The following is an 11,320-nucleotide window of genomic DNA, read 5'->3' on the forward strand; positions in this document are numbered from 1 at the left end:
ATGGACGACCATTGGGCCCCATCAAGTACCGCACGGAGCCCCTTTCTGTTATAATGTGAACATTCATGAAAGCATTATTAAGTTGCACTCATTAGAACAACGGCAATATAGCCAAGTGCCCACTTGGTGTCGCTGTAGGATAAGGAATGGATGATTTTCGCATGTGCTGTTTACTATGTGATGTCCCTAGGACTTCTGGGTGGTGTACGTGATCCTCCGATAGACAGCAATGTTACGTCGGCTCCGTGTCTGTATTAATAGTAACTCTGCAGTACTTTAATAAAGTGTATTTCGGCTAAGAACCTTTTCCAGTGGTCCTTGAAAAAGAGCACAAGTTACCACATATTTTTGGCGACGAGGTGAACTGGTTTTTGTTTTTTTTCGTGTGTCTCCGGTTTTGTTGTTTTGTAAGCTAAGCTAAGTGTGCTAGGTAAGCTAGGCGGCCGTGCGTGACCGACGGCGCCGAGGAAAAACACAGAGGAGAGACGCAGTTCGCAGCAGTGAAGCAGAACGGAGGACGGCAGTGTGTGTCGGCGGCTGCAGAGGAGCAGCTTGAAGAGGAAATAAAAAAGGCACCCGGAGCTACAGAAGAGCTGCGTGGAGAGGGAGCCTCAAGCTAGGATGGCTACATATGGGACTGTCGGTGAATTTGTGGAGGGACACGAGGACTGGACGGAGTATGAAGAAAGGTTGGGACACTTTTTCTCTGCTAATGGGATTACAGAAGAGGATAAAAAGCGCTCTATTCTCCTGAGTGCGTGTGGAGCAAAGACTTATAAGTTGATAAGGAACTTGGCCACACCGCGGAAACCGGGAGAGATCCCATATGATGATCTTGTCACGCTCGTGGGAAACCACCACAATCCAAAACCTTCTGTGATAGTCCAAAGATTCAAGTTTCACAGCTACTTCAGGAGGCAAGGTCAGTCTGTGGCTAACTTTGTAGCCGAGTTACGGCAGCTGTCAGAACATTGTGATTTCGGGGCAGTGTTAGATGATATGCTACGTGACAGATTAGTGTGCGGCATTAATAATGACGCCACACAACGCCGCCTGCTGGGGGAAACTCCACCACTGACGTTCAAGAAAGCTCTGGAAATCTCCCAAGGCATGGAGATGGCTGCTAATAATGCCAAGGATATCCAGAAAGGACATGGAGGAGCACAAACAGCAGCAGTGCACCATGTCAGGAGAGAGACTGGTAAGCATGAAAGAAAAGTGGAGTGTTTTCGTTGTGGAGGGGGACACTATGCAAATGACTGTAAATTTAAAGACGTTGTTTGTCATGCTTGTAACAAAAAGGGACATTTAGCCAAAAAGTGCAGAAGCTCAAAGGGGAAGGGCAAGCCGGGGCTGGGAAAAATGCAGCAGGCTCAGGCAGCCACACATCACCTAGATGAAGAAGATAAAGAGGCTGTGTGTTCTTTTAACATGTTTGGTGTGGAAACGGATGAAGAACCACCTGAGCCTTACTATGCAACAGTCACTGTAGGAGGGCAGGACATTAAGTTTGAGATTGATTCAGGAGCTACAGCCTCCGTTATCAGTGAAGACACTTACAGGAGGACGTGGGGGTTTAACCAGCCTCCCATCCGCCCATCAAAGCTCAAACTTAGGACCTATACAGGGCAGCCCATTCCTCATTTGGGAGTGGTTTATGTGGACATTTTAGCAGAGGGTCAAAAAGCTAAAGGCAGGCTGGTGATCGCTAAAGGCAGAGGGCCCAGTCTTTTGGGCCGCGATGTGCTTAGAAAAATCCGACTCAACTGGCATGAAATAAAATATGCAAGCACAACAGAGGTCACTCTGCAGCGATACAGTGATGTGTTCAAGGATGAGCTGGGAACACTTAAGGGCATGACAGTAAAGCTCCATGTTGACCCTGAAGCCACACCTAGGTTTTTCAAGCCCAGAGCAGTGCCCTATGCCATGAAAGGCAAAGTTGAAGAGGAACTGGAACGATTACAGAAGCTGGGCATCATCAAGCCCGTCCAGTTTTCAAGGTGGGCAGCACCCATTGTTCCAGTGTTAAAGGAGGACAAAACTGCACGGATATGCGGGGACTACAAAGTCACAGTGAATCAGGTCTCTAAGCTGGAGGAGTATCCATTGCCACGCATAGACGACCTGTTTGCGACCCTGGCAGGGGGTAAGCTGTTCACAAAGCTGGACATGAGCCAGGCCTACCAACAGCTACTGCTCGACGAGGATTCAAAAGAGTACGTCACGATCAACACACACAAAGGTTTATTCAAATACAATCGCCTGGTGTTTGGAGTGGCATCCAGTCCTGCCATTTTCCAAAGAACAATGGACACTCTGCTGCAGGGGATTCCGCATGTAGCAGTGTACTTAGATGATATTTTGGTCACAGGGGCCACGGAGGTGGAGCATCTGGCTAACTTGGAAGAGGTGCTGAAGAGACTCTCAGAAGCAGGGCTGCGATTAAAGCGCAGCAAATGTGTGTTTCTAGCACCAAGTGTGACCTATCTGGGACATAGGATCACAGCACAGGGACTCTGCCCAGTGGAAGACAAAGTGAGAGCTATTAAGGAAGCTCCAAACCCCAAATGCATCACTGAACTCAGATCGTTCTTAGGCATGGTGAACTATTATGGCAAGTTTCTGCCCGACCTCTCAAAAGTTTTGGCCCCACTGTACAAGTTGCTTCACAATGACACAAAATGGCAGTGGTGTGAGGAGCAGGAGGCAGCTTTCAAGGAAGTGAAAGAGCTCCTCCATTCAGCAACGCTCCTGGTTCACTATGACCCGGATAAACAGATAACACTTTCATGCGACGCCTCGCCCTATGGAGTCGGGGCAGTTCTTTCGCATGTAATGGAGGACGGATCAGAGAAGCCGGTTGGCTTTGCTTCACGTACCCTGACAAAAGCGGAGCAGGGATACTCACAGCTAGACAAAGAAGGTCTGGCCATCGTGTTCGCTGTCAAGCGCTTTCATCAGTATCTCTATGGTCGCGCATTCAAGATCTACACAGACCATAAGCCACTGATGAGCCTGTTCAGTGAGACCAAATGTATCCCACCGCTGGCCTCAGCCAGGATACAACGTTGGGCGCTCACACTGTCAGCCTACCAGTACGCCATAGAGTACAGAGCAGGTAAGGATAACGCAAATGCCGATGCACTGAGTCGGCTGCCTTTACCTGACACGCCTGCTGTTACTTATGTGCCTCCAGAGACTGTTTTCTCACTGGAAAAGCTGGAAGAGACACCTGTGAAAGCATCCCGGATCAAACAGTGGACAGAGAGGGACCCAGTCATGTCCCAAGTAAAAACTTTCCTTTTACAAGGCTGGCCCAGTGTGATAGAAGGAGAGGAGTTGAGGCCTTATACTAAACGTAAAACTGAACTGAGTCTGCAAGATGGCTGCATCTTTTGGGGTGCGAGGGTCATTGTACCTCCCCCAGGCCGTTCACAGATTGTGGAGGAAATACATGAGACTCATCCAGGTGCATCGCGGATGAAAAGCCTCGCAAGATCCTATGTCTGGTGGCCAGGACTGGATAAGGATCTGGAGGACAAAGTGAAAGGATGCACGCAGTGTCAGATTAATCAGAACATGCCTCCACCTGCTCCTTTGCACCCATGGGAGTGGCCAGACCGTCCCTGGTCTAGGCTACATATGGACTTTGCGGGCCCTTTTAAGGGGCAGATGTTTCTCCTATTGGTGGATGCGCATTCTAAATGGATTGAGGCCCACATCATGAGCAACATCACAGCCCCCACAACCATCGACAAACTCAGGCAAGTGTTTGCAGTACACGGCTTGCCTGACACACTAGTCACTGATAATGGTCCGACTTTCACCAGCGAGTTGTTCAGTGAGTTCATGCAACAGAACGGCATTCATCACATAAGAACAGCTCCTTTCCACCCAGCCTCAAATGGACTGGCGGAGCGGGCTGTTCAGACAGTGAAGGAGGGCCTGAAGCGAATGACAGGTGACTCACTCAGCACTCAGCTTTCACGATTCCTGTTTAAATACCGCCTCACGCCACAGACTACAACGGGGCGCACGCCAGCAGAGATGCTGATGGGGCGTCGGCCCAAGTCAAGACTGGACCTGCTGCGTCCGGACATGAAGGCAAAAGTGCAGGGAAAGCAGGAAAAACAGAAAGAAAGACATGATCAACATGCACGTGAGAGACAGTTGAAACCAGATGACTGTGTCTATGTGAGAAACTTCAGCAGCAACAACAACCAGCAGTGGCTACCTGGGATTATTCTCAAGAGGAGTGGGCCAGTTTCCTACGTTGTTAAGCTGACTGATGGACGTATCTTCCGCAGACATCAGGACCATGTGCGCCTGCGGCAGGATACAGGCTCAGAGACAGACAGTTCCACTGAGTTTCCAGGGGCTGGACCAACAGCAGTAGGGGTGGGTTCGCCAGAGTCTGAGACAAGGACAGAGGCTTCTGTTTCCTCTGGAGAGGATGGACACTCTCACACTGACATCCAGACCTCTCCCAGTCTCCCTACACCAGAGCCACCGAAGTCACCCACACCAGCGGTGTCTGCTGGGTCACCAGAGGTAGTGCGAAGGTCGCATCGCACTCGCAAACCTCCAGACAGACTGAATGTGTGACTGAAAGTTTAAATCTGCCATGTTTTCATGTTTTCAGGTTTATATTGCTAAACAGTTGCTGAGACAGTACTTTAAGTTTATGTGTACGCCAGCTAATGATAACCACCGTTTTGGGTTTTCTCAAAGTCCATTTATATTTTTGGGAATGTTGGAATCTAAAGGGGGAGAAGTGTTATAATGTGAACATTCATGAAAGCATTATTAAGTTGCACTCATTAGAACAACGGCAATATAGCCAAGTGCCCACTTGGTGTCGCTGTAGGATAAGGAATGGATGATTTTCGCATGTGCTGTTTACTATGTGATGTCCCTAGGACTTCTGGGTGGTGTACGTGATCCTCCGATAGACAGCAATGTTACGTCGGCTCCGTGTCTGTATTAATAGTAACTCTGCAGTACTTTAATAAAGTGTATTTCGGCTAAGAACCTTTTCCAGTGGTCCTTGAAAAAGAGCACAAGTTACCACACTTTCCATGACCATTTCTGGTAATCACAGAGAGACCATTAGTTTATGGGTGCTGGAAGCTCCGGTAGCCCCACTTGTACTTGGAAGATCTTGGCTTCGTCACCACAACCCCCATATCTCTTGGTCTTCCGGCAGAATTCTGGCTTGGAGCACACCCTGCATGGCCAACTGTCTTGGTTCAGTCTCTCCTCCGGTCCACCACTCCACTACCACGACTCCCCAGGCCGATCTATCCCTGGTTCCAGCTTGCTACCATGACTTAGCCGAGGTCTTCAGCAAAGTACGTGCCCTGGGACTACCCCCTCATAGACCCTATGACTGTGCCATTGAGTTACTCCCTAACGCTACTTTGCCTTCTTGTCGCCTATACAATGTGTCTCTTCCAGAGAAAGAAGCTATGAGGAACTACATCACATCATTACACCATCCAAGTCTCCACTGGTGGCGGGATTCTTTTTCATGGCCAAGAAGGACGGATCCCTTCGTCCCTGCATTGACTACCGTCACCTTAACAACATCACCATTAAGAATAAGTACCCTCTTCCACTACTCAACTCGTCTTTTGAGCCTTTGGCACCTGCAACCATATTCACCAAACTGGATCTCTGTAACGCCTATCACCTGGTACGGATCAGAGAGGGAGACGAGTGGAAGACGGCCTTCAACACTCATATGGGGCATTACGAGTACCGGGTGATGCCTTTTGGACTCACCAACGCACCTGCTGTTTTCCAAACTCTTGTCAACGACATCCTCCGGGACATGCTGGATCAATTTGTGGTAGTATACCTGGATGATATTCTAATTTTCTCCCGTAACATCTCTGATCACCAGAAACATGTCCGACTTGTCCTGCAACGTCTATTGGAAAACTGTCAATTTGTGAAAGCAGAAAAGTGCTGCTTCCACTCTTCTTCGGTGGAGTTCCTGGGATTCGTGGTCGAAAGGGGTCACATAAGGCCAGACACGAAGAAGGTGGAGGCCGTGGTAAAGTGGCCGCAACCTACTACTAGGACGTAACTTCGGAGGTTCCTCGGCTTCGCCGGCTTCTACCGTCGATTCATTCAAGACTTCAGTAGAGTTGCAGCACCACTCCATTCGCTTACATCAACTAACGTACCTTTTGTCTGGACTCTTTTGGCGAGGAAGGCCTTTGAGGAGTTAAAGGAGCGTTTTGTTTCTGCACCCATACTAGTCCATCACGACTTAGACACTGCTTTTTTGGTGGAGGTTGACGCCTCAGACTCAGGGATTGGGGCTATTCTCTCTCAAAGGTCCAAGAATGACAATTTGGTTCACCCTGTTGCCTTCCTCTCCAGGCGCCTGACCCCGGTCGAACAGAACTACGATGCTGGGAACAGAGAATTATTGGCGGTCCATGAGGCCCTGGGGGAATGGAGACACTGGTTGGAAGGAGCTAGACACCAGTTTCAGATTCTGACGGACCACAGCAACCTTCTGCACATCCGAGCTGCCAAGAGAATCAACAACCGCCAGACAAGGTGGCAGCAGTTTTTCTCTCGCTTTAATTATGTGCTCTCTTTCAGACCAGGGTCCAAGAACACTGAGGCTGACGCACTGTCCCAGTTATTCCTGAAAGAACCCACCGGTCCGGCAGTGGCGGAACCCATCCTTCCTTCCACTCACATCGTAGGGATGGTAACTTGGAAAGTGGAGGACTTGGTTAAGTCTGCACTGCGTTCCAATCCAGGACCGGGAGGTGGACCTCCCAACAAACTGTTCGTCCATCGGGAGCTACGACCCAGGGTCCTGGATTGGGGACACTCCAGACTGTTCTCATGCCATCCTGGTTTTCAACGATCACTATCACTGCTACGAAGACGTTTTTGGTGGCCATCCATGGCCAAGGACACTCGTGAGTTCATCGCTGCTTGTTCAACTTGTACCCGTAGCAAGATGTCACACAGGCCTCCTGCTGGTCTTCTTCACCCTCTCTCCATTCCTGCCCGTCCTTGGTCGCACATCGCCCTGGATTTTGTCACGGGATTTCCAGCCTCCAAAGGTAACACCACTATCCTTACAATTGTTGACCGTTTCTCCAAGGCAGCCCATTTTATTCCGCTGCGAAAGTTACCTTCTGCCTCAGAGACTTCTGACCTCCTCTCACTTCACGTTGTCAAGCAACATGGTATTCCGGTGAATATCGTTTCTGACCGAGGACCTCAGTTTATGTCGCAAATATGTAGAGCCTTCTACAAGGGAATCGGAGCCTCGGTCAGCCTCACATCGGGATACCATTCCCAGAGCAACGGGCAGGCTGAGAGGGCGAATCAAAGCTTGGAGGCCATGCTCCGATGTGTCGCCAGTCACCAACCCACGTCCTGGAGCAAGTTTCTGCCATGGGTGGAGTTTTCCTATAACTCCTTGAAGAGCTCCATTTGAGTGCTCTTTGGGTTATCAACCCCCTTTGTTTCCCCAACAAGAACTGGAGATCGCTGTACCCTCAACTAGAGCTCATATTAGACGTGTCAGAGGGTGTGGAGAGCCGCTCGTGCAGCTTTGGAAAGAGCATCCGAGAAAATGTGTCGCAATCTAACCGTCATCGCATTCCAGCCCCGTCCTATAAACCAGGACAACAAGTGATGCTTCTCACTAAGGACCTCAGTCTCCAGGTACCATCAAGGAAATTGGCTCCACGTTATGTTCGTCCGTTCTCCATGATTTCTATCATAAACCCTGTATCTGTTAAATTGGCTCTCCCACCCTCGGTCAAGCGGCATCCAGTTGTCCATGTTTCCCAAAATTAAACCGGTAGGGGAGAGCGCTCTGTCCCCTCCTGTCCCTGCCCCCCCACCCTCTAGGTTCTTGCCTAATGGAGATCAGGTTTGGATGGTCAAGGAAATCCTCAGGGTCCGTCGACAAGGTAGGGGGCTCGTTTATTCGTTTATCTGGTCGACTGGGAGGGATATGGACCTGAAGACAGATCTTGGGTGCCAGCCTCCTACCTTGCCGATCCCTCACTTCTAGAGGATTTCTACCGTGCCAATCCTGATGCTCCCCGGCGCTCGTCGGGGGCCTCGCATAAGGGAGAGGGGGGGTACTGTCACGACGCGGAGTCGAACCCGCATTTCCTCAGCAACTGGAGCTGTTGGCGCCTCTGCTGACAGCGCGCTCAGACACGCCCCTGCTTGTGCTGAGCGCAGCACGCCCACGCAGCAACAAGCCTGCAGACATTCAATAATCAACACACCTGGACTTGAAGAAGGGGGGCGGCATAAAGACCAGCGGACCCGAGGAACCTTTGCCAGAACGTCGGTAACCTTCCCGTAAGCATCACGTCTGGCATTCCCTTCCCCCGTGATTTCCTCGCCTTTGCTTTGCTCTATCTCTCCGTGTCTCCCTGGTTCATGTCCTTTTGTGTTTTCACAGTGACTCCCCTGTCCTCCGTGATCGTGCCTTGTTACTCGACACCCATCCGGATTCCTGACTGCCCTCCTCGATCCACGACCTCCCTGCTCGGACCCAGACCACGCTGCCTTGCTCCTGCCCACGACCTCTTGCCTGTCCACGAACTGCCTCTTCGCCTTACCCCTTGGAATTCGACGAAAGATACAACCAACACTCACAGACAACAACCCTTGGTAACATTTACATTATTAATTTTATACATAGTCAACACTCACTCACTTTGAGTAGCATACACACGCCACATATTCATCAAAGGTTTAAAATAAACCTTGTAAACCGCAGTTCTGCCCTGGTTGTCACCTCCTTCCCTTCTCTGAACATTGCTACTATAACAATCTACAAGGTTAATACAGTTCGCTTCTCTTTCTTCCCCTCCATTTATCTGCTTTCTTCTGTATTTCAAGTTGTCATTACATATATGTATTTTTGCATTTGAAACAATTGTATTGTTGATAATAGAAATAATTATTGTTATTATTCATTATCAATAGTACTATTTCTATTGGTATTTGTATTACTCCATTTGTAGTGTAATAATGATCATTGTCATTTCTGTTATTAATATTTACTTCACTAACTGCTTCTTTGATATCACTTTTACTATCATATTTGTACATATCTTATTTGCTGATGCTGTTCTGTTGTTGTTGTTGTTGTTGTTGTTGTCTCTCTGTCTTATCCCTCTCTTGTCCCCGCAATTTACCCCTCTGTCTTCCTTTTTCTCTCTTTCTATCCCCTCCTGCTCCGGTCCGGCGCCGCCAAATAATAATAAAAATCCATTTAATAAATAAATGTAATTCAAAAAATAAATAAGGCAACAAGAGAAGTATCCCACACTTCTATTTTCTAAAGAAAATCTATACAGCAGATATGATCATCTACGTTTGTACATCAACAATATGTTTTGTCTGAGTGGCTGGACAGGACAAATATACTGTACTACTCTTACTACGCCTGATGTGTGTAACCTACCTGAACTGCGAAATGGGATGAAAACACAAACCACACAGTAACTTTGAGTTCATGGAACTGAACTTTTTGTGGAAAAAGGCCTACTGTATTAACAAAAAAATGTAATTGTTTTCCTTTTCTCCTTTTTTTCACGGCTTTTTATCGTCTACTTGGTTAATTGTCATTTTTTCACAATATTCAGCAAAAGTATATAAAAACTAAAGGGCTGCCGAAAGAGTAGTAAAGAGCCCTTTATTGTCATCAAACATGAGCATCACACATTTCCAGGTGGCTACTCTGTTAGGTGCAGTGAAAATACAAGAAAAAACAATAAATAAGATGTTATGTGACTAATCCATGGAGTTAAAAACGTTTGGGTGAGAGGATAAATGTAAGTTTTTGGAAATCATCAGTAGGAAAAGAGTGAAAAAAACCCCCACTTGGATCAGGTCCAAAATACCAGAGCCCAGAGAATGAATGATGGCTATTGTTCATACCTGCAGAAAAGGAGAAGGGCTTGTATTCAGATTTCATTTTCCTTCCTAAATCTGTCTGTACTGCAGGACATCAAGTGACTTTTTTGTAGGAGACACAAAAACCTGATTTAGTTTATCTACTTTTATGTCAATAGAACAAGAATTGTGAGAATTCATTCTGAAACATCACAGGTGAAAAGCTGTTCTGAAATGTCACACAATGGAAACAGTTCTTGTTGATGTGCTTTAATAAATAACAGTGATATATATCGTAAACATAGGGCCTTTAGGGGTCAGTGTTTCTTAACCAATAAATGGGCCGCAAGCATCCCCTGGAAGGCCGCTAAAAAGCTGTGGTCCGTATGGGCCGCGGCGGTACTCAGTTGTAATACACTTTTCCAACACTCGTGGCAGTAATGACAATATCAAACAAACAGAAGAAGTCTGGAACTAAAGTCATAGAGAAGTCTCTTAAGCGCACAAATTAGGACTAATGTGGTGAAACTGCATTAAAAAATGTTTTGTTTATTTAAGAAACATATAATAATATTTATTAATTTAGTTAGAGTTTGTTTATTTTAGCACTGCTTAATTGTATGTACATGTTTCAACTATTTTTGTGAGTCCCTTCGTTTGCAGTATATTTGATTAGTATTTACTTTTGTAATCAGTCTGACCTCCTAAGCCTTGATAATATTCTTTTTGATGAACACATGTTTTCATATCTTTTGACACGTATGTTAAATATAATTATTAAATACAAGTAAAATCAAAAGTAATATTACTAATTCAGTTTTAATATTTGAGTGGGTTAAAATGGTTAAAAACCTCTGGTCTAATTTGCATAAATTGCAGTGAACGTGCGTGCAATAAATACATTTTAAAAAAAAGTTAGTTATTATGAGTTATTAGTATAGGCATTTCAGTTACTTTTTGCCTTTTTGCTCCTTTCTTTGCATTTCTTCCCATTAAAAAAACTCCACACTTTGTGACCAGTGTGGATAATATCTAGCACACAGGTGTCAAACTCAAGGCCCGGTGGCCCAACATAACTTAATGTTGCCCGCGAAGACCTGGAAATAATATGCCCCAATGAAGTAATTTATCTTTTCTTATTACATGTATTTGATCTTTCCGTTTTGTTAGGAAAAATACATGAACTGCATGAAATTGCATATATTTGTATTCAATATTATCTAATATTGTAACAAATATTATATTATCATTAAAAAAAAATTCTTAGAATAAATAAAAAAATACTCAAATATTTTCTTAAATAATGTATGAATATATAATGATAATGTTGTCCATGTTAGTGATATAATGTTAGTTACATTTGGATGAATTTTGATTAGAAAGTAGTAATAATGAACATGTTTCCTAATAATGT

The 11,320-nt window shown here is 46.2% G+C and overlaps 1 protein-coding gene across 1 annotated transcript; it reads left to right on the forward strand.

Annotated features, from left to right (window-relative positions):
- The first annotated feature begins 461 nt into the window (after positions 1 to 461).
- On the forward strand, positions 462 to 8,365 carry LOC133652745 (uncharacterized). Its single transcript, XM_062051796.1, has 11 exons — positions 462 to 4,565; positions 5,210 to 5,404; positions 5,461 to 6,090; positions 6,394 to 6,576; positions 6,622 to 6,733; positions 6,786 to 6,924; positions 6,988 to 7,097; positions 7,217 to 7,438; positions 7,519 to 7,707; positions 7,820 to 7,958; positions 8,172 to 8,365. Exons 1-11 carry the CDS (start codon positions 622 to 624, stop codon positions 8,363 to 8,365), a joined length of 6,057 nt encoding a protein of 2,018 aa, XP_061907780.1. The 5' UTR covers positions 462 to 621.
- Positions 8,366 to 11,320: the final 2,955 nt, after the last annotated feature.

Source organism: Entelurus aequoreus, linkage group LG06 (assembly GCF_033978785.1).
Source record: "Entelurus aequoreus isolate RoL-2023_Sb linkage group LG06, RoL_Eaeq_v1.1, whole genome shotgun sequence".
NCBI lineage: Eukaryota > Metazoa > Chordata > Actinopteri > Syngnathiformes > Syngnathidae > Entelurus > Entelurus aequoreus.

Excerpts from the sequence above, each read along its gene's own strand:
- LOC133652745 (XM_062051796.1), top strand. The coding sequence starts at position 622 with ATGGCTACATATGGGACTGTCGGTGAATTTGTGGAGGGACACGAGGAC. Across the intron at positions 4,566-5,209 it reads TCACCAGAGGTAGTGCGAAG|AATTCTGGCTTGGAGCACAC; the intron begins GTCGCATCGCAC and ends GTCTTCCGGCAG. Across the intron at positions 7,959-8,171 it reads CCTCAGGGTCCGTCGACAAG|CAACTGGAGCTGTTGGCGCC; the intron begins GTAGGGGGCTCG and ends GCATTTCCTCAG.